The sequence below is a fragment of the Equus caballus genome, chromosome 24, assembly GCF_041296265.1.
Source record: "Equus caballus isolate H_3958 breed thoroughbred chromosome 24, TB-T2T, whole genome shotgun sequence".
Taxonomy (NCBI): Eukaryota; Metazoa; Chordata; class Mammalia; order Perissodactyla; family Equidae; genus Equus; species Equus caballus.
Window position 1 is genome coordinate 57,472,367 of NC_091707.1, and position 23,907 is coordinate 57,496,273.

At 42.8% G+C, this 23,907-nt stretch overlaps 1 protein-coding gene across 4 annotated transcripts in view; it reads right to left on the minus strand.

The window, feature by feature from the left end:
* The window catches only part of CDC42BPB (CDC42 binding protein kinase beta), a 133,526-nt gene extending 113,313 nt beyond the window's left edge, over positions 1 to 20,213 (minus strand). For all 4 annotated transcript variants that reach the window (XR_011431894.1, XR_002803706.2, XM_023628442.2 and 1 more), the window contains exon 1: positions 19,498 to 20,213. Coding sequence is in view for 2 of the 4 variants with exons in the window: in XM_023628442.2 (XP_023484210.2) it covers positions 19,498 to 19,672 (175 nt within the window). In the remaining 2 variants the exon portion in view is untranslated. The remainder of the gene's footprint in view (positions 1 to 19,497) is intronic.
* Between the last annotated feature and the right edge of the window lie 3,694 nt (positions 20,214 to 23,907).

The window sequence follows — 23,907 nt, forward strand, 5'->3', positions numbered from 1 at the left end:
AACCCTCTGTGCTTGCTATTTTTTCAGTAATACAAAAGGATCAACATAAAGGAAATGAAACACAAAGGAAAATAATCCAGACACTAAGCAGACAAGGGGGGGTAAACGTCCTCCTTCATCTTTTATCTTTTGCTCACCATCCACAAAATAAGTTAATGAATAAATAAGAAGGAAGGAAGTAGGTTTTTTCCTGAGGAAGATTAGCCCTGAGCCAACATCTGTTGCCAATCTTCCCCCCGCCCTTTTTTTTTCCTTGAGGAAGATTAGCCCTGAACTAACATTTGTGCCAATCTTCCTCCACCTGATATGTGGGTCACCGCCAAAGCATGGCTGACAAGTGGTATATGTCCATGCCTGGGATCTGAACCTGTGAACCCGGGCCTCCGAAGCAGAGCATGCAGAACTTAATCACTATGCCACAGGGCCAGCCCTGGAATGAAGCTGTTTTATCCAAGATTTTTTTAAAGCGTTACTCTGGTTTCATCTGACCATTGGTAAGCCTGTCCTCTTCCCACTACATGGCTAGAGATGACACACTAAAAACAAGGCGCATGACAAGAGCTTTCCACAAATCAATAAAATTTTATTGAAAGGTTGGCAAATGTTTAACATTTCAAAAAAGGACACCTAGCTCTGTGAAGTCTGCATGTGCATGCTAAAAGAGCTGTCAAAACGGAATTCTCCTTAAACAAATCCTTCAGTAAAAATGAAAGATTTATATTACAACTGTTGTTTGATCACAAAAATCACACTCTTCCAGACTGTCTCGTGATTTTGAGTAAATTAACTGTTTACACACTCCCACACTTAGGTCTTTCCCTTAATGCTCTCTGGGCAGGAGACTAAGACTTCAAAAGCACAGCCTTTGTTTGGCCTTATTTGCAGGTACACTGCCCAACCTCTTCAAATTTTTAGAGCTGTATTTAAGTAAAAAAGTAAGAGCTGAAGGTACCGGACAGTATAGCATCGCTCTCAGACTCAGACAAGTATAAAGCGATTTTTCTTAAGTTCAACTAAAAAACCAAAAAGCTTCAGATCACATTTTAGAGTCCTCACTAATGTCAATTTCAAAGTGTCTCCAGTGAACAACTACTATGTCATATATGAGACTTGCCTCATGTTATAAGAGAAATACTACAAGGCCAGCGTTTCTCTCCAAGCTGTTAGTCATCCAGGCTGAACAAGCACATAAACCAGCCAACAGTGATAAAGTCAGCTTCCCTGTGCATTTAGAGCAGGTGAGCGTTTCTGACACAAACGACTGGAGAGGCAACACTCACTTGTCTTTCACTTCTCCTTGCCCCTCTCTGCTCTGTCTCAGGACATGTCTGAGATCCGGTTTCTCATCCTCCCCATCCCCACTCGGAGCCATCACTTCCTCCAGTGCAGACAACACTCACAACCTCCTAACTGGCCTTGTGGTCTCATCCTGCTCTGACACAAGCCCACCCCAGTTTAAGAAGAGAATACTGAGAGTTAGCACGACTTCCCTATTAGAACAGTTCTCACAAATCGAGACACACTGAAAACCAAAGGCCCTGCTTCTGAACCTCTGTGGGCTCTGCAGCGACTTTCAGCGAGATGAGGAGTGTCTTAGGAAGGTTGATACGCTGGCAACCCTTTGGTGAGCACCTGACCAACACAGAGAAGATGCTGAGGGGCTCAGTGGCAGCGTGGGGAAGAGGCACACCAGGCAGTCCAGTCTGACCCAAGTTTCCCATCATGAAACCCAAAGCCCTAGGGTTGGCAGGCAGGCCTGTCCATTGTCATCTCTCCAGCATGCCCCTGGCTTTACCTGCCACCAGAAGGGCTTATCCAGCCCTCCATCCTATGCATACAGTGCCCCAGAATTCCAGGGCCTGCTCTCAGACAAAGCCAGTCAGAGCAGGAGGCCTTAGCACATGTCCCCCGGTGAACACCACCATGGAAAGGCCCCCGCTGAGTAAGTGGGCCTGACAAAGGCGGGGGAGGGGTGTTAAACTAAGATGTGAGAAGGTGACTAGGAAGGCCAGCGTGGGTACAGAGGGAACAGCTACCACATGTCTTTGAGGAGACAGAACTGGCTATAGGGGACTGTGTTTGAAGTTTTGTGCAGTGATGTGTAATAAAACCTCCTTCTCCATAACCCCAAGAATCATTCAGAAAATATCTGATGGTATTTGGAGTGAGACATGGAGGCTGCTTAGCTGCCACACGTGTGGCAATGAGGCAGCAAGTGCCTTTCAGGTTACATAGTTGTCTCCATCTCCTTCTGTTTCCCAGATTGCTTCTACCCTCTGAGGATTGCTCTCACTCCTTAATCCGGCCCTGATCTCCTTTCCCAGCTTCGGGTCCTCCCACTCCCACCCTAATAACCTCCACTGAACTTCCCACCACTGTCCAGTCACTTCCAGCTCTCCCTCCTTCAGGCCTTTGGGCCATGTTGTCCACTCTGCCCTCCCCCTTCATCCAGCAAACTTCCATCCTACTCTCTGACCAGATCAAATGTGACCATGTCACCTCAGCAAGGCCTTTTTCATTTCCCCCAGACAGAGGAAGCCACTCTGAACTGTGGGCCATGCAGCATTTTCTCCATTGCCGTAGCAGGCAGCACTCACTGGCTGTTGGAAGAAGCTGGTGAGAGAAACTAGCCTACCGGCCATCCAGCACAAAAAGGGGGGCAGGGGACATCCAGTTAGGAAGGGGACAGCATCGGAGAGCTCAGGCCCCAGCATCCTACACTTCAACCTGTACTAATAAACTCAGAACACAAAGCTAGCAAGTGCCAACAAAAGGCAAACTAAGAGAAACTATCAGAAACATAGAGTATAGAAAAGGCGCTAATTTCCCTAATATAAAGAGTTTTAAGAAAGTCATAAGAAAAAGCTGATCAAGCCAATGTGAAGTATGGGGAAAAGAGAAGGATTTTAGCTAAACAGTAATCAACTCTAAATCTTCACAGCGTTCATTTAAGATGCCTGATGGGGGGCCTGGGGAAGGGGCACACAGAGGAGGGGAATCAGACGCAGGAGCTTGGGGAGGAAAGGCAGTCCTCACTGCCATGCTCAGGGGCCGACAGGAACGGAGGCAAGAACTGGCCTCCCCCAGCAAGCCTTGGCATTACTGCCAGGAACATTAACCACAGACCCCAGGCACAGCCAACCCAGCACCCAGCCCACACTCAGGATCTTAAGCCAAGTCAAGTACTGATGGAAAACATACCTCACAATGGTTTAAAAAAATTACATTTCAAATGAAATAATATTTAATGTTTTATACAACTTAATCCCCAAATAGTTCTATTTCCCACAAAAAATATTAAGCCAATAGTATAGGAATGATTTGTCAAAGGCCAAATTTGTCCAGCTAAGAAAACAATAGAAATAATTAAAATTATACAAGCAGGACAGAACAAATGGCCTGGTTCCTTCGACAAATAAATTGAAAATGAGGGGAAAAGGAGGGAGAGGGAGCCTATAGATTAAAAGAGAATTAAAGAGATATACAATCTACATGCCATGTGCAGACTTTACTATGGCTCCTATAGAACAAATCGACTGAAAACAAGAGGAAATTTAAACCATGACTGAGTATTTAACAGTACTGAGAAATTACTGTTATTTTTTCAATGTCGTAATGTTATTATGGCTATATTTTGTAAGAAAGCCCCATCTTCTTGAGGTATATATAGAAATACTTATAAATGAGATGACAGATTTGCTTCAAAATAATCCTTTGTGGGCATAGGTTGGATAAAAATGAAGACTGACTGACCATGATCTGACAACTGTTGGGGCTGGGTGATTGGAACGGGGGCTTGTTATTCCATTTTTTAAGGTGTTTGAAATTTCCTACAAAAAATATTAAAAATTTGGAGTAGGAAATATTATCAAATGCTATCACTTTTATTAATATTGGTTACAAAAATAAAGAATATCAACATAGGAAAATTCAAGCCACTCAAAAAAAGGAACAATGACATTTTCATATATGAGGTCATCTACTACTTCATTATATCTAAATGGAGGACAGCTGAAGGCACGACATGGTCTATACTAGGCTACAAATTTTTGAAAAGTGAGTTTCCTTTCACAAATACTCAAACCAGGAAGACTGAATCCATACTGCTACAAGCTCTTGCCATAAACCGCAAAGTTTTCCTCAATGGACACATATCCAGGCATGAAAATCAGCTACATGCCCAGTTTATTTGTTATGAGTTTGTTTGTTTTATTGCTGGCATTCCTTCTGGCTCATAAAACAGTTTTATGAGCTGCCAAAAATTCTGTACAAACTGTGCAAAGCTGACACGACTAATGGTTTCAGTATTCAGCATAACAGATAAATAACATGAACCTGATTAATACCAGGGCAGGAGTACTTTGAACTCTATTTTCAAAGGACTATCTCAATACTCTCATTGCTAAATGTTTACCTAAAGACTCCCTTTCCAACGTGGGGCTGGACAACACTTTAGGGAAAATGAAAAACATCAGTTAAATTTCTCCAAACTTTATTTTAAAAAAACACGTAAAGTTCATTTTACTGGAGACTATTTTCCTCAGATAATAAATGCAATATTTTAAGCAGCATTAAACTTGCAATACAATCAACAACAAGAATTACCGTGGCAGGGAAATAGACCATTTCCCCAGAAAAGGATGTAGGTGGTGCCGTGAAGCGGATATTAACTGAGAATGGATGGATTTTTAAAGTGTTTATTCTTAAAATTAAATGAAGTTGTATTTATATTATAAACCAATTGTTATGAAAATATTACTGAGGAAGAAAAAATATAAAATTTGGTCAACTGAGGATCTAGCAGTACTCAAAAATCCCACCATTCAATAGGACAACCAGTAATTCTAGATTAACTTTAGGGAGGTTTTCTAAATAATCCATGATAAATGGACATCCAAGGACTACTTGTCTTTGAAGGAATAAATCATTAGAAAGAAAAATTTTAAGGTGAACAAAGAACTGACCCTGAGGAAACAGACAAATCAGGAGAAGAAAACTTTAAAAAAATTCTAATTAGTTATCCTTAGAAAAACAGGAACTTATATTCACCTACTACCCACCAGCCCATCATGACCATGAACCAATGTCTTCTTCAAGAAGGAGGTATTACCACCCTAGAATTCCATACTTGGTCAAACTATCAGTAAAATGAGGGCACAATGAGACATTTTTAGACATTCAATAACTTGGAAGATTATCACCTTTGATCCCTATATGGGGGAATAAGTTTATAAATACAGACATATACATGTGAATATGTGTAACAGATACACATCCCCCTGCCATGAAAAGACTCTAGCAAATCATCAAAAAAACAGTCCAAGAAAGAGTGATGTGGACATAAATAGTAGCAGCTGAATGTGAGCCAGAAGCAGCAGAGGAAGTCAGGAAGAAAGTAAAAGGAGCTCTTCAGTACTGAAACCTGATGACGCTCCTGCTCAAGGCACAGGACTGGCGCCGTCTCTCTGGGTCCAGTGACTTGGTCTTACAGTGAGTAACAGTTATGCAACCATAGTCATAAAAATGCTATTTATTAGTTTCCAATTCTTAAAACCAACTTAGACAAAAAAAGGGGAGACTCCATTATATCACAGAACATAAATGCTATAAATTTTGACAACATAAAATTGATAATTTCCCTAATTAATTTGAGTGAAAATAATTTAAAAACGTAGCCACAACTATAAAGGAAATTAATTATTTTATATACAATTCCATGTTAATAAACCAGAAATTACTGATAAAGTCGTGTTTCTTAGAGAATGTTAATTATAAATCAACCAAAAGACAGAAAATCCAACAGAATACTAAGTTTGAAAGTTGTCTAAGACCATCCCCCACTAAAGGACACTGTATTCACTGTATTCAGTTTTGTACATAAATACTATAAAACTTCACCCTGTAAAATATTCTTGAACACAAGACTGGAAGCTTCACAATTTTTCATCAAACTCTATAATCCTGATACCAATATATTCCAAAGATAACATACAAAAGTTAAAACCACAGACTAACTACAGACTATCCTTCAATTGGGAATATAAATTACAAATTAACAAAACATGAATACAACAGGCTCAACTGTGCAGATAGAGAATAAAACGCCATGGCTAAGTGTGCTTTACCATGAGAATGCATGAATAATTCAATAGCATTATATACATTAATATAAATAATAATAATTAATAGTCTATCAAAGACAAAAATCACAATCCTCTTGATATATGCAATAATATTTCAACATTAATTTCTCATGAAAATCTTAAAGTGACTATGAATAGAAATGTATTTTGACATTAAAAAGTCTTCCAAATCGATATCCAATTTTAACAGAAAGTCTAGAATATGCTCTCAAATTTAAAAAGTAAAAGAACATAACACAACTAGGGGGGAAAAGACCTTTACTTTCTATGGCATACTTCTTCCGTATTGTTTAAATTTATCAAATCATGAGCACACATTATTTTTATAACTAAAACTATTTAAAATAAAAATAGTACTGGCTTAATGTAATTTCTGTGATTTATGTTCTGATATTTTTAATACCAGGTATGGAGGGGAATCCTAAATCACAAAGAACTGTGATTTGGAGAATCTGTGACCACCCTCCACAAACTACTACAGAATTTGAAGTTAAGGAAGACTAACTCAAGAAGTGTCCGGAGAGGAATTTTTCAAGAAAAACTGACTAATGATACGGTAGATGTTCTTGATTCAGAGAAATCATTAATTCTCTCTGAAGAATTTTAACAACAAAAGCAATTTCAGGTAGTAGTACTCTTCATTAATAGCCCAAAACTGGACTACGCAGATGTCCATCCAGAGCGAATGGATAAACTGTGGTACGTGAATACAGTGGACCACTACACAGCAACAAGAAACAACTAAGGGCAATTACACTCAACAACATGGATGGATCTCAATTACTTTTACTTGCCATTACTTTTTTATTGTGAGAAAAATATAAAATTTGCCATTTTAACTATTTTTAAGGTTGGTCAAGGAAAAAAGAGACTCAAATTGCTAGAACTGAAATGAAAGAGGGGACATTACTGCAGATCTTATAACAAGATTATTAAGAAATACTATGAACAACTATATGCCAACAAATTAACCTAGATGAAATGGACAAATTCCTAAAAAGAGAAAAACTACAAAATTGACTCAAGGAGAAAGAGAAAATCTACAACAAGCACAGAGATTGAATTAGTAAGGAAAAAACTAACCACAAAGAAAAGCTCAGATGCCTTCACAGCTGAATTCTATCAAGTATTTAGAGAATTAATACTAATTTTTCACAAACTCTCAAAAAAATAGAAAAGAGAACACTTCCTAACTCATTCTATAAGGCCAAAGTTAGCCTGATACCAAAACCAGATAAAGACATAAAAGGAAAAAAAACAACACAGAGTAATATCACTTATGAATATAGATGCAAAAATCCTCAACAAAGTACTAGCAAACCAAATCCAGCAACACAGAAAAAGAATTGTACACCATGACCAAGTGAGATTTATCCCAGGAATGTAAGGTTGGTTCAACATACAAAAATCAATTAACATAACACACCATATCAATAGAATAAGAAACAAAAGCCACATAGTTATCTCAACAGACAGAAAAAGCAGTTGACAAAATCCAAAACCCTTTTATGACAAAAACACTCAACAAACTAGGAATAGAAGTAACTTTCTTAACCTGATAAAGAGCATCTATGAAAACTCACAGCTAACAGCATACTTAATGGTGAAAGACTTGGATGCTGTCTCCCTAAGATTAGGAATAAGACAAGAAGGTCCACTCTCGACACTTTTATTCCACATTGTATTGGATTCTAGCCAGGACAATTAGGCAACAAAAAGAAACAACATACAAATTGAAAAAGAGCAAAACTCTCTCTATTTGCAAGTGACATGATTTATATATAAAAATCCTAAGGAATCCACTTTAAGAAGTTAAAATGACAGATTTTGTCATATATACTTACCACCAATAAAAAAGTAAAAACTAACAGGTTAAACTCTGAAAACTACAAAATATATATTTTTTAATTTAAAATATCTAAATACACGGAAAGACATATTGTGTTCATGGGGAGGAAGACTCAACATTGTTAAGATGGCAATACCCCACAAATTGATCTACAGATTCAATGCAATCCCTATCAGAATCCCAGATGGCTTCTTTATAGAAATGACAAGCTGATCCTAAAACTCATATGAAAATTCAAGTAACCCAGAATAGCCAAAATAATCTTGAAAAAGAAGAGTTGGAGGACTTACACTTCCTGAATTCAAAACTTATTACAAAGCAACGGTAATCAAGATAGTATGGTACTGGCATAAGGATAGGCATATATATCAACAGAACAAAACTGAGAGCCCAGAAATAAACCCATACATTTATGGTCAATTGATTGTAATAAGGATGCCAAGACTACTCAATGGGGAAAAAATAGTTTCTTCAACAAATGGTGCTGGGAAAAGAGGACACTCACAAGTAAAAGAATGGATACAGACCCCCATCTCACACAATATACAAAAACTGACTCAAAATGGATCAAAGACCTAAATGTAAGAGCGAAAACTATTAAACTCTTAGAAGAAAACGTAAGTATAAATCTTTGTGACTGTGGATTTGGCAATGGATTCTTAGATATGACACAAAAAGCAACAAAAGAAAAGTTAAATTGGACTTCAGCAAAAGTAAAAACTTTTGTGCTTCAAAGGAAACCATCAAGAAAGTGAAATGATAACCCATAGTATAGGAGAAAATATTTGTAAGTCATACATCTGATGAAGGATTCGTATTCAAATATATAAAGAACTCTTATAACTCAAAAACAAAAAGACAAGCAACACAATTTAAAAATGGGCAAAAGACCTGAAGAGACATTTATTTCTCCAAAGAAGATATACAAATAGCCAATAAACACAAGAAAAGATGCTCAACATCATTAGTCTTTAGGGAAAAGCCAATCAAAACCACAAGATACTACTTCACACCCACTAGGATAGCTAGAATAAAAACGACAAATAATAAGTGTAGGCAAGGACGTGGAGAAATTGGAACCCTGATATGCTGCTGATGAGAATGTAAACTGGTATAGTCACTATGGAAAATAATCTAACAGTTTCTCAAAATGCTAAGCAGAGTTTCTGAATGACCAACAACTCCACTCCCAGGTATACACCCAAGAGAAATGAAAACATGTCCAGAGGCCGGCCCCATGGTTGAGTGGTTAAGTCTGTGCACTCTGCTTCATTGGCCCAGGGTTTTGCTGGTTTGGATCCTGGGTGCAGACCTAGCACTGCTCATCAGGCCACACTGAGGCAGCATCCCACATAGCTCAACTAGTAGGACCTGCAACTAGAATATAAAACTATGTACTTGGGGGATTTGGGTAGAAGAAGAAAAAAAAACTGGCAACAGATGTTAGCACAGGTGCCAATCTTAAAAAAAAAAAAAAGAATCTTTTATTTTAAAAAAAAGCACATGTCCATACAAAAACTTGTACATTAATGTTCATAGTAGCATTATTCATAATAGTCAAAAGGTAGAAACCCAAATGTCCATCAACTGATGAATGGATAAACAAAATGTGGACTATCCATAAACCAAAATGTTATTTGGAATAAAAAGAAATGAAATACAGGTAGAACCTTGAAAACATCATGCTAAGTGAAAAGAATCCAGTCACAAAAGACCACCTATTATATGATTCCATTTATAGAAAATGTCCAGAATAGGCAACTATATAATGACACCAGATTAGTGGTTGCTTAGGACTGGGGGGGGGAAGCAGGGAGTTGGGGGTGAAAGCTAAAAGATACAGGGTTTCTGTTTGAGGTGATGAAAATGTTCTGGAATTAAATAGTGGAAACGGTTGCACATCTCTATGAATATACTAAAACTACTGGATTGTACAATTTAAACAGGTAAATTGTTTGTGGACTATAGCTCAATAAACCTGCTACCCTCCAAAAAAAGAAAGAAAAGAAATCATCTGGTAGTTGTAAATAGCAGAGAAACCTTTCTTTTCCACTATAATAAACCTAATCAGTTTATTTTATTTAGTTTAGAATTAGCTGTGTAATTCAAGTTTCTCTCATATTGCTGACTGACATCGATTCTTGTTCAATAACCCCCTTAACATGTTATTGCACAAGAATTATCAAAACTTCTTAAACATAAATCTTGCTTTTAAGAAAAATAATTAAATATTTGGAGAGGGAAATATATCTAGGCTTATCACCTTGGTTACATAAAAGCAAAATAATGCCTGATGTTTTGAGAAACATTTCTTGTCCTAATACAGTCTAATATAAATGCCATTCTGATACCTTAATTAACGGGAGAAATGAGAAATAGAGCATTCCCAATAATTTCCCACTTTGCTGCTAGTTAGACAATATATGCTAAACACTTGAAAGCAGTGCTTCATCAACATTTTCCCAGATTCATTTTAAAGGTACATCAGCAAGTTGATTTGTTAATCCACTTAAAAACTTTTCAGCAACCTGATTTCAAATATTTAAGGTTAAAAAAGAAATAAATCCATTTGTGACACAGCTGCAAAATTATTTTTCAAGGATTGCTGCATACACATTAATTATGAAATCAACATCTTCCCAAAAGTGAAGAATGAATGCAAATGCTATTTCAAGTTTAAAATACCATATAAGCTAAAAAAATAAATTCAGCCCCTTGATTTAAATTTTTTAAACAAAATGAGAGAAATTCAATGATTTCAATTCAAGTCCTACACATGAACAAGGGTCAAGGACAACAGAGCAACAACCTTAAAATGTTATTTGGGTGTCATGGTAAGGGAGGTCTATTTACCTTTGGATTCTATTTCTGTCTGTTACTTACGTTTTCGGAAAATTATGAAGGGCAAGAACATTTCTTATTCTGCTCTTTATTTTCAATTGGTGCTTTCTTCCTACATACCAAAAGCTTTGGAGTTAAAAAGATCAGTTCCATGTCAAGAGACACAAAGTTTATACACACAGTCCCTCAGTCACAAACCCCCAATCACAAACCTCTCCATGATGCACAGCTCCCCAGGCACAGCCCTGCTTCAACCCATACCCACCCTGGAGGGCCGCTCTCCAGCCACCTGACAAAGCAGACACTTCCCAGGCACCCATTTTTTCTGCTTTCAACACACCCGTCATGTAATTTCCCCTTCTTCCATACTTTCTCCCTTCTCTCTCTTCCAGAGCTGTGCAGTACTAGAGAAAAACTTGCCCTCCCTTACTCCCGTTTCTCCTTAGGGGGAAGCTTTCTGATAAATGAGTAAGTATAAGAATAGAAGGGGCAATACATCCAAATCAAAGAAAATGGTAACTCTACACTCTGACTTCATACGGAGGTGGAAACAAGGGTGCCTTTAAGGTAACTACAGTGTAGAGAACACCCGCGTTACCTCTGTGTCATCTGGAAGCCTTAAGAAGATGATGGCATACGAATACAAGGGCATTTAGCCTCAAGGATAACAGGAGAGCTGTGGGAGAAGAGGAATTTTGTTTTGTTCACCACTGCAGTGCTGGCACGTCTTAAGTCCTTAAAAGAGACTTGCTGAATGAATGACAGGAGATGACAGCAGACTAGAAATGTCAGCATAATTGGGCACAGTAGGAAAAACAAATGGACAAGTGATATTTAATTTATTTAATATCCAATTTAGCAAAAACCTGTAGGTTAACTGCATGTGCAGTAGGGGAAAGGCAACTCAGGAATCATCAGCAGCACCAGATTCTCCGAAGGCCTCAAGGGTGACAGACAGAAAACAGGACTGGCTTCAAGTCTACAGGAGAAGCAGTTACACCCCAGATCTCCTCCCACCTCCACCCCCAGCCCATCAGCTCTCCTGCACCTTGCCCCACCTCGCCAGAAAGCTGGCAGCTAGGCATATACCACACTATTCCCCACCACCCAGGCAGGAGACTAGAAACCCCTCTCTGGGGAAACAGGTCCCAGAGAATCACTTTAGCAACTTCTGGCGTGTCCCTCAAATTGACAAGGTCCCTGTCCTATTTCCTAATGGTGAGACTCAACATTTAAAGTTTGTCCACGCACACAGGGAGTTTCCAATCAGCCTACTAATAATTACAAAAAGACAGCCAATAACTGCCAGACATTTGGAGAAAGGCTTCTGATGTCGAAGCAAAAACCAAAGTGGGAAAGAGGAGAAACGGACTTAGAAAAAAGAGAGACAAAACAGGAAACAAAAGAAAATGTCTATATAACAAATGTGTGCACATAAATCAATAAAAAATTAATAAGCAAAATGAAATGCTTAAAAAAATGTACTGCCTTCATGAAACAAAAACACGATGTTATAAAAAGGATGCTGAGAAGAAAAAACACTTAGAAATGAAAGATATAATGTCAGAAATAAAAATTCAATGTAAGAACCAGAAGATAAAGTCAAGGACCTCTCCCAGAAAAATAAGAACAAAAAGATAAGTAAATGGAAAAAAGTAGGAGAAAAGGAAATAAGCAGAAGATCCAACACCTGAATAATAGGAGATCAAGAAGAACAGAACAGAGAAATCCGAGAAGAGATTATCCAGAAACAATACAGAAAAGCTTCCCAGAGCTGAAGGACCCAAGTGTCCCCACCAAAAAGACCCACCAAGAAACAGCAGGGATAAACAGAAGAACCTGAAAGCTCCCAGAGATAAACTAAGTCACACAAAATCTTGGAGATGACAATGGTCGCAGGCTCCTCATTACCAACAATGGAGGGTAGACACCAATGGAGTAAAGCTTTCAAACTTCTGAGAAAAAATGATTTCTAACCTGGCATTCAATACCAAGGCAAACTGTCATTCAACTGTGAGGGAAGAAATGAGATTTCCAGACAGGCTAGGTCTCAAAAAGATTATCTCTGACAAATTCTTTGTCAGGAAGCGGCTATAAGATACACTCCACCAAAAGGAGAAAGACATGGAATTCAGAAAGGGGAATTCAACAGAAGAGAGAAGCAAAAAGAATTCCCATAAGGAATGACGAGAAACCCCAGGATGACTACTAAGCAACACGCCCAGAGAACAAACGGCCCCGACTCAAGAGGCAAATCAAAGGCCCTGCAAGGGATGAAAACGTTAGATTACTCGAGGAGTCTGACTGGCCTGAGGTGTTCTATTTAAAACATGGGACTCAACTCACGGCTGTAAGTTTGCATCCAAGCTAAAGGAAAGAAAAAATAACGCACTCCAATAAAAACACAAAAATAATTCCCTGTCTTAAAGACAGGGAATTAACTACATCCTATGTGGCTTAGCTAAGATATTTACTGAATGATTAACAACATAAACACTGAATATCAATTTAAACAAAAATTATTACATAACCATATTTGGAAAAAAGGAGAGAACTGGGGGTGTGTGTTTTGGGCAGTTGGGGGCGGGGAAGAAAAGATGTAAAAGTTCTATAGCCTTCTCTTCTGCGGTAAGAAGTCAACAGATAACGTCTAAAATACAAAAATCAGAAATGAACAGTACAAGTGCACTATATAGAAACACGAAATTTGAGGCAGGAATTGCTAAATAAATAACCACCAATATCCAAGATTCTTCCCCTCTTCCATAGTAATATAACATCTTCCCCCTGCTGCCTGGAATGTGGATGGGATGGCCACCATCAGGAGTAGACAGAGCAGGAAGGGGCCCAGGTCCCTGAAAACTTCTTGGAATGAGCTGTTTACTAGCCCTAGACTGCTGACATTCCAATTTCACATGAGAGAGAAATGACCTTCATCTTGTTTAATTCACTGCTATTTGGTTCTCTGTTAGTGGCAGCTGAATGTGATCCTAAGACAGATGATTCTAAGTAGAAACAGAGGGGTTAAAAGTGGTTGCTTATGGAAGTTAGAACCCGGAGTGGGGCAGGCAGGTAGAGGGATGACTGTTGTGCATTACAACTCTGCAGTACTGCTTGACTTCTCAAACTAAGTAAACGAACTACTTTAATAAAGGTAAAATTATATTTAAAGAAAATCACCCCATAGGCTATGGTCAGAAATGCTGTTAATCTTGACTTCTAAAACTAAGATTAGATGTGTAAGGTCAACTTTAAATTCTAACACTAGACCATGGATTTCAGATCTGATTTATTAAAGACAACAGAATATGAAGTCATTGAAGAAGTTTTTGAAAGGCGGACTGATAAAATGAAAAGCAGTGTTAAGGCTGATCTGGCAGTGGTGTTTAAATCTTCAAGTGAGAAAGACATTTATTTAGGTCTGCAGGTTTGAGAGCTTTGGCTATGCCAGTGATAACAGGAATGGAAAGAAAAGGCTAAAATAAAACAGATACTTCAAAGCAGGTGCCAGCAAGATGGCCCAAGGTTGACTACATACGGTCCAGTGAAGGAGAGAAGCCCTGGCTAGAGGGTTGCTTGCTCAGAAATGATCTAGCAAAATGTCCAGAGCCTGGTTTACCCAGGGGAGAGTGGGGATGGGGGTGGAGGGCAAATCATGTGATCTCTCAAATTCCTAACAGTTTGCAAACCCAAGACTGATTTTGGAGGCTAGAGGAATCATCATCATCCCAACAACAGTAGGAGTCACCTTAGAAAAATAAGTTCCATATGTCTTGAAAGAAGCTCCCATACAAGGATAGAATTTGACTGAAATTTATGATTCAATTCAAATTTCTCTTTGAATTTCTAATTCTTTCCTAAGGGTAACAAAATCCAAAGTCTCCTACCATATAATTGATCCTTTTTGCAAAATTTTAATCTAAAAACAATTTTGTTGCCAGCTATCTACCAGTCAATAAAACTGACCAAAAACCGAATACACAACACAGATTGTTTAAAATCATAAAGTGGGACCTCTATGGCATAGTACCTATTTTTGTTGGTTTGTTTTACAGAAGTTGTTTCTCCAGTAGATTGTAAGTCCATATATAGTCTACACTGTCAAAATACTTGTGATTTTAAACATAAGGAAAGTGTATTTTCCTCTCATTCATTTTCATTAGGTGGAGAGCATTGTGTGAGCTTCCCACAAAGTTAACATAACCTTAACATAGTGTCATTCTGGGATATTCTAAAAATCCGAGAATCAAACTTAAACTCGGGACAGTGACTAAAAGGAGTTATGTGATGGGGGTTAGGGTAGTGTGATTACAGGGTTTTTGTGTGGTTTTTTAAATTCTTTCAAAATATCCTTTATCTTTTTGACAAAAAAAGGGTAAAAATCTATATTTGGTCTCCTCCAGCAAGATCCTTTTACTTTATTAATCTCAAAAATATTTTTTGCCTCTTTACCAAGAAAAGCATTCAATAGTTTTGCTGCACTTAATATAGTTTGGAATTAACAGTCCTGTTGGCTCACATGTTTATCTAGCATCACTGACATCAGTGCACACAGATTTCTAAGGGCATCAGGCTCTGCAGATGAGGCAGAGCAAAGGCAAGAGGAGCTGCCTGTCAACTCTGCCGTATTTGGGGTTTTTTCACCTTACGTACATCCAAGTATTTTGCTTAAACAGCAATCCACTGTACGTCACAAACTTTTTCAGGTAGCTCATACAGATTTTCAACTGTGAACACTTCACTCCAATTTCATTTATTGAAAGTCTAGATTTAACACAGACACTGCTGTTCACTTCAAAGGCCAATAGTCAATGGAGCAGGTTTTAGGAGAGAAAAGGTAAGACTGGCTTGTTAATGTTTAATGGTTTCAACTGTCCCGTCACATGCCATGTAGTCAGTATTACTATGGATTTCAGATAACTATTTACAAATCTAAATTATGTTAACCTAATTTTATTATGCAATTTCAATATTTCCCTACAATTTAGAGCTTATTATTCAGAAGGCCTTGTTTCTTAAATCTGTTATTTAAAAAAGTCTTCCCATGTTATGCGAACATTCTATCTGGACAAACCATTAGGATTAAAATGTATCTGCGATGTTTGGCAAGAACAGTTAAGCCTGAAATTATTAAATTTGGTAGTCATCCCACTCACACCTAGGGCCAGCATCCCCATGCTGAAAGTTACAGGAATTCACATGGATGAAAGAGAACTCTGAGAAGGTACTGCTACATTCCTAAGAAAAAAATCACAAATGAGGAAATTAATCAGAGGGCTAGAAAGACTAATTCTATTCCTTACAGAGGAAATATGCGTCATGAGAGACGATGGCCCGGACTGGGACTCAGGAAGCCCACACTCAGGTCTGCCTCCAGGAGGCACGCCTACACCAGCAGCGAGCATGAGCCCTGCCAACTGGTCTGCAGGCCATGCCGGGCCAGAGCAGAGGGCCACTGGTCTATCCAATGTCAACAAGCTGGGAGTGCAAACATCAGCTCCGTCCACATGTAACACCAGCCATTATATTTAAACCATGAAAAAAATATTTAAAACACGTACAAGTATTTTTATGAAAGGTGAAAGACAACAACTTCACCTCATTTAGTTGTCCATACTTGTTGCTGTTTACTTGCAGAAATTTCAAAGAGTTTCATATGCTCTGCTTCAAATGGTATCAAATTTGCATTAAAAAATAGCTTAGAGAAATACACATGCAAAGCAGGAGATTTCCAACTTTTAATTAAGGTCTGGGATTTCACAGAGGAAACCAATCAAACTATAAACATAATCAAGGGAAAATTAAAGACAAAAACTTACAATGAAGGCTAGGATGACTCTTGTCCCATCCAACCAAGTGAAAATAAGAAAATAAGGGCGAGAAACAGTCTTTTCTTTCTTTCTTTCCTTTTTTTTTTTTGGTGAGGAAGACTGTCACTCAGCTAACATCTGTGCTGACCTTCCTCTATTTTATGTGGGACACTGCCACAGCATGGCCTGATGAGCAGTACTAGGTCTGCACCTGGGATCAAAACCTGCAAACCCTGAGCCACCAAAGCAGAGCACATGAACTTAACCACTATGCCACCAGGCTCGCCCCAGAAACAGCCTTCTTTTAAAACTTAAAAGTTTTATTACCTATACTTTGCAAATTTCATCAAAGAGTCCCCAATAAGTCTCAAAATCTGAACTGAATCAGGCATTTTTCTTCATTAAGTTTCAAGAATTCTACACAGCTGTCATTAGACACCTAGTAAGATTTGGAAGGTGGGGAGAGGCTGGCCCTCTGCATGACAGGACGCAATAAATACTTCAGAGGTTTCAAACCATGCAGAGAGTGAATCCAAAAACTCAACAGTCCACAGGCTGATAGCCTATATATATGTTTCCCGGGCAGTTTTCCTGAGCAGAAGAAACTCCACTTGAAAGTCAGGGGACCTAATAACGCTCCACAAACAATTCCATTTGCATTCTTTGTCTTCCAATAACAATAACTAGGCATTCCAAATAACACTAAATAATGATTGCACACATATCTTAACTAGTAACACACCACTGTAGAGTTACAATGGTGCATAGGTTAACACACATGAGATCAAATACTACTTCTAAACTACGTTAATAATTAAAATGCTATCTTAAATTTAAGTCCATTTTTCTCTGCAATTTAAAGTTGACACTTCTAAGCAAACTGAGTTCTTAGGATAACATAATTTATTTGTAATGATAATTTCCAAAGAGCCAAAATCCAATTTTCAAAATATTTCTATATTATAGCACCCAGCTTCTGTTCAGATATGGAAAGGTCAAATCTCATAAAACAAGACCTCTACACATGCTGAGAACTTCCTCCATTGAAACCCACCAGTTCAGAGTGGCTGGTACTGTCTGGTGGTGAGGGGGCTACACAAGGACCACTGGTCCACAGAGGGCGCAGCCTTCAGACTAACCCCTGCTGAGGCGCTGCGCAGTTCCCAGGCTGGACCATATCTTACCAGCTAACCCAACCTTCCCTCTGCTTCCTCCAGCATCACGCTTTTACTCACATACTGAGCACCGAGTTGAACCTGATGGTGGAACTGTCTGGATTTCAAGATCAAATGCTCAGAAAGGAATGGCAAATACAACATCCAGAAGGCTGGGGTGTAACAGGCACCAAAGACCTCGTTTTCAAAGCAACTGTGAAGTGAGTTAATTATTCACTCGGAAATCATGTCGTTAATAAAGGACCCTAGAAAGCCAAGACTCTTATTTTACTGATACTACATGTAACCAGGAATGGTGCTCCCGTGCAAAATAAAGCACAACAGGCTGTCCTGGGGCTCTGGGGCTCCTTCTACTGCTGGTCTCACAAGACGTGTGTTAACATCTCACTAAAGAGCAAAAGACAGAAGCCCTCTAGAGAATATCACAATTTAAGTTTTACTCTGTAAACAAAATTCCAAATTCTAGTTATCATTGTGGCATAGTAGGAGGCCTCACTATGTAATACATTGGTTTCTTCATGTAAATATCAACTTTATCAGCCCCAAATATTAGAAATTACTGGTTCAAACTGCACAGTCCTAGTCTAACGACACAAATGACCTGAGAGTAAAATTTTCATAGGTTTGGCCTGAACCCTGAACATAAGCATTACATCTTCCTATTTAGTCATTTTAGGTGAGTCTGAGGGTCTTGACAGCATGCCCGTGTTAGGGGGAGAGAAAGTAAGACGGTTTCACTTTACACTTGCAGCTGTCCTCAGGATTCTAATGATCATTAAATGGCTTAATCAAATTTTTGTCCTAATAAAACATAAGTTAGTTGATCAATGATTATAGTGTTACAGGTCTTTGAATTAACTAGAGAAGGCATGCAAACATCAGATGAAGAAAGTTTTTAAGGGACTTCCATATAGTGACAGCTCCAGCTCCTCCCTAAACGTTACATGGGTCTGGGACAATCACACTGAAAAACAATCAATTTGCTTTTGCATGGCACATTCAAAACAAGGCTCTTAATCTTAAAATTCCCTTGGAGGTGCTACAGTGAGGGAGGTGTTCAGATCCTGGACGTAACGGTGTTGTAGACAGCCTGTCACCTAGGAGGGGCCGTTAGAGCTGGGCTCCCAGGAGATGCACCAAGACGGGGGGCCATGGGGCGGTGGGGGAGGTAGACGCAAAAAGCACACGCGGCTGCCCCCACAAGCCAGCAGAGCGTGTAGGGGGGAAGGAACTCGCGCCGACTCTGGACCCCAAAGCGAGGTGCGGGGGTGGGGGCGGGGGCGGATATCCCAGGGAGCGCTGCAGGAAATGATATCCAGACTCGGAGGGTGGATCTAGGAAGCGGCCGGGGCGATGGCCCGGCGCGGGGGGGGGGGGGGGGGGGGGTGGGAACGGAGGATGTGGCTCCAAGGGGCAGGATGAGGGGGCGGGACGAGCGAACGCGGATATGCCAGGGCCGAGGAGGAGGGCAGGGAGGGACCAAGAGCCTCGAAGGGACGAGGGCGCAAGGAGCAGCCGGAGAGGGATGGGGCGGCGGGTCTGGGAGCAGTGACTAGGCGGGATGAGCGGCGGCCTGAGGGCAGGAAGGAGGAGGAGAAAAGGGCAGGGTGGGGAGGACGGCAAGCCCGGGCGGGAGTCGGAGGGGCTGAGGGTCAGGCCCGCGCCCCGCGCGCACTTACCCCACTCGAGGAACTCGGCCACATACTTGTCGCGGCGCAGGGCCGAGTGGCTGCACTCGGTGTACAGGCAGACGAGCACGTCGAGCAGCGTCTCCACGCTCAGGGCGCTCTCGTTGCGCCAGGGCCCGTCCAGGAGCAGCTGCTCCAGCTTCTTGAGCCGCACCTTGGCCGACATGGTGCCGCGCGGCCCGCTCCGAACGCGCCGGCCTCTCGCCGCCCGCTTGGCTAGTCTGTCAGGGCCAGCCCTCGGGGGCCCGGCGGCCGCGAGCCCCGGCAGCGCCTCGTCCGCTTCGTCGCGCCCGGGCCTAGGCCGACATCTTGGGCTCGGTCCCGGCGGCGCAGCGTCTGGGGCGCCGGGCCCCGCGGGTCCATGGGCCGGTCTCCTCCCCTCGGCGCCGCCGCCCTCCCCGCCTGGCGCGGCCCGCCCTCGTTCGCCCCCGCCGCGCGCCCCTCAGCCCCGCCCGCGGCCGCGCCCTCCCCGCCGTCCACCGCCCGCCGCCGACCTGGAGCGGCGCGGAGTCGAGCGCTGCGCAAGCCCGGCCGGCGCCCGAGCCCCGACCCCAGCCCCGACCCGGCGGCCCAGCCCCGCGGCCCGCAGCCAACCAGGGCGCGGCCAGCGCGGGCGCAACCAACCACCGCGGGGCCGGCCGCCGCCGCGCTGACCTCAGCGCGCCGCCCCGCCCCCGCGCTCCCGGCTCCAGGCTCCCGGCGGGATCGGACCTCGCCGCTTGCCGTAGGGAGACCGGGATGCTGGGAAGGCCGGGGCGGGCGGGGTCGGAGGGGAGCGACGCCCGGCGGGGGCGGGGCCTGGAGGGGTGGGGCGAGCGAGGAGCCAGTGCGCCGCCGAGATTGCGAGCCCGCGCGTGCGCAGAGGGCGCCCGGGCGGCGTGCGCGAGCGCTTCTTAGACCGGGCATCTGGGTGCGCTGCCCGCGCTGGTCCGCGCGCACATCCCCGCTCCTGAAAGGGGCCCCGGGGCTCGGAGCAGCTGCCGCGGGCCCTTGCCTGCCTGAGACCTCGGGGCCGACGAGCCGAGGTGGGCGTCGAGAGCCGCCCCGGAGGCGGAGCTTTGCCGGCCTCGGCGGCGTGACGGACTGTTTTAAAACCGGGGCTTGTCCGAGTTCGGAGCGGCCTTCGAAAACGCGGGCCCACCTCTGACTGGACGGACGGGAGGCTGAGGCCGGGACAGGGCTGAGGGCTGCTGGAGAGGGCGACCCAGCGGGCCACCCAGCGCCGGCGAATCCGTGCAGCCCGCTCAGTGGCCGCGTCAGATTCCACTGTCCTGCTTACCGCTCCCCGCAAATGAACGCCTGGGGGCGGCAGTTTAGTAGAAGCCGCCGGCTGTCAGCCTCCAGGCTCCGTCTGCCTAGCGAGTCACCACTTGCGCTGAGATTGTTGAGTTTCGGTGGCTGGGGAAGGAGGATGATGGAGAACATCCCCACCCAGACAAACCTTTGGTGTCAGGACAGGAGGGGCGGCTTGGAACTCGGGGAGATCGCTGAGGCCAGGCGGGTGGGAGAGGGCTAGGAGCCGGTGCAGGGCCGTGAAAGCCCGGGAAGGGGAGGAGGAAGGGAGTTCCAGCAGGAGCCGGGGCGGGGCAACGAGTAGAGTTGAGCGGACAGATGGAGGTTTCAAGGCGGGAAATTAAAGCAGTTTTAGTGACCGTGGCAAAACTAATCTATGGAGATAGAAATAATAGTGCTACCTCTGTGGAGGAGGTATTGACTGGAGAAGGGTAGGAGGGAGACTTCGGGCTGCTAGAAATGTTCTATAATCTGATTTGGGTGGTGGTTATGCAGGAGTACACGTAAGTAGCACTCTTCAAACTGTACACTTAGAGTAGTGATGTCACCGTCTGTATATATTGTACCTTAATTTATAAAAAGCAGGCAAAAACGATCTTTTTTTAATTTGTTTTCCTTTTTCTCCCCAAAGCCCCCCAGTACATAGTTGTATATTCTTAGTCCTGGGTCCCTCTAGTTGTCGCATGTGGGACGCCGCCTCAACATGGTCTGATGAGCAGTGCCATGTCTGCGCCCAGGATTCGAACCAACGAAACACTGGGCCGCCTGCAGCGGTGCGCGCGAACTTAACCACTCGGCCATGGGGCCAGCCCCCAAAAAACAATCTTTGGTGTTAGAGATCAGAGTGTTGGTTACTTTTCGGGAATTATGAACTGGGGAGCTAGGAACATTCTGTATCTTGACTAGACCCATCTTGTTACATGAGTCTATACATATATAAAATTATTCAAACTGTACTCTAAATATTTGTGCACTTTACTATATGTGTATGATACCTCAATTAAAAAGTTTTAAAGAAAAAAAGGCTGAGCAGATCACCTAACTCAAAACTAAAGATTTCCTACTGGTTTAGGATAAAGACCAAATTCCTTACCTTGGCTTTTAAGTAGGAGGATCAGACATCTGAATTTGTCTGGGACAGTCTCTGTTTTTTTGTCTTTGTCTCTGTGTAAGTATAACCATGTCCTTCATTCCCACAGTGTCCCCATTTGGACAGTATATTCTGGCATCTCCAGGCCCAGCAGACTTGGCCTGGCCCTGTTCAGCCTTCTAGCCCTGTCTTTACCCTTTTTTCACATTGGTTTAAAGAAAAAAGGAAATTTTATTGTTTTATGTCACCAAATCCCCCACCCCCTCTCTCTAACAGGGACTGTGGCTGTTGGTCTCAGGTCCCACCGTCACAACTTGTGCTGAAAAGCAAGGTCGGCAAACTACAGCTCTGCGGGCCAAATCCAGCCTGCCACTTGTCTTATGAATAAAGGTTCACTGGCGCACAGCCATGCTCATTTGTTTACTTACTGCATATGGCTGTTTTCATACTATAACAGCAGAGGCAGAGACTAAAGGGTCCACAGCGCCTAAAATATTTATTTTCTGGAGGCTGGAAGTCTGAGAGCAGGGTGCCAGCATGGTCAGGTTCTGAGTGAGGGCCCTACTCCTGTTAGAGGGCTGTCTTGCCGTATTCTCATGCAGCGGAAAGAGGTAGCTCTCTGGTCTCTTGTGAAGCAATAATCTGTTTTGTGAGGGCTCAACTCTCATGATCTAATCACCCCCCAAAGGCCCCACCTCCAAATACATGATGTTGTGAGTTAGGAGTTCAGTATAAGAATTTTGGGGAAAAAATGTTCAGCCCATAACAGTCTCCTTACAATAAATTCCTTCTTGGGCTGGCTCCAGTAGGTTTCTGGTCTTTGCAACGCAGCAAGCTGGACTAAGCCTAGCCTTATCCCCAGCACCCCGAAACATGCATAACATAGGATAACTTCAAGCCACAAACAATATCTTAGTTCAGAAATTAGAATGTCCGGGTCTATTGAGGGAAACCTCTGAACTTAACTTTAAATCTTCTCCTCATGCCCGACACAGGCCCTTTAAGTTCTGAGATGAACACTGGGGACAGGGGTGTCTTCCTTGTTCCTTCCCCGGCCTCTCTCAGCTGACCTCACCCTGCTTCCACCCACCTGTGGCTGCTGCCAGGGAGGAGGGAGAGGTGTTGGTGAGGGCTACAGTCTCACCTCTGGTCTGGCAGAGTGTAAACTGACCCCTTCCCTCCTGGGGACATTCGTGGACTCCTCAGCAGTTCCCTGCTGCTCCCTCTCCTGAGCAGATGTGTCACTTTTCTGATGGCTGCAGAAAAGTGCCCTCTGCCCGTCTATGGGGACCACTGAACAGGACCTAAGATAACCCATCTATGCAGCTCACATCTATCCATGCAGCTCATGTCTCGCACCCCTCGCCCTGACAAACCTTCGGGAGCAGGCAGATCCCAACATAGCAACACACTCCCAGCTGTGCCTCCAAAGCAGCTTGTGAGCCTGTCTTTCCCAGCTAAGAGTCCATTCCCAGGCCACTGTACCCCCAAATGGAGGGCCACGTCTTAAGCTCTCTGAGGAATCCCTTCGAAGCCACACTCACTAGGCTTCAGGTGAAGGAAGGAGTGCCCCCACGCTCTGTACCCTGGCGGACCACGTCATCAAATCCTCTCTCTCCCACTCTCTCACCTTTTATTCCGGGGTGTGGGATGGGTTCCCAAGCATTTCCCATGACAGTCTACATATGATGATCTGGCAGCTTATTTGAGAATTCCACATCTGTTATCTCTTGATGGCCCTTAAAATTTCAATTTAGTGTTCTCATTCATTTACAACATGTACACTGGACACAGGTCATTGTCCCTTTGCTGGGAAGTCCTTGTGTTTGCCTGGCACCCTGTCACCCCTGAACCCCATTCCTTATGAATCTCTGCTCTGGCTCTCCTCTGATCATGGGATCCTAGAGAGGCTGTCACAGGGGGTGGACATGTCACCCAGGGCCAGCTGGTCAGCTCTCCATCCCCCTGATCAGGAGTCATCATATGACTCATCCAGGCCAATCAGAGAACTTTAGGAT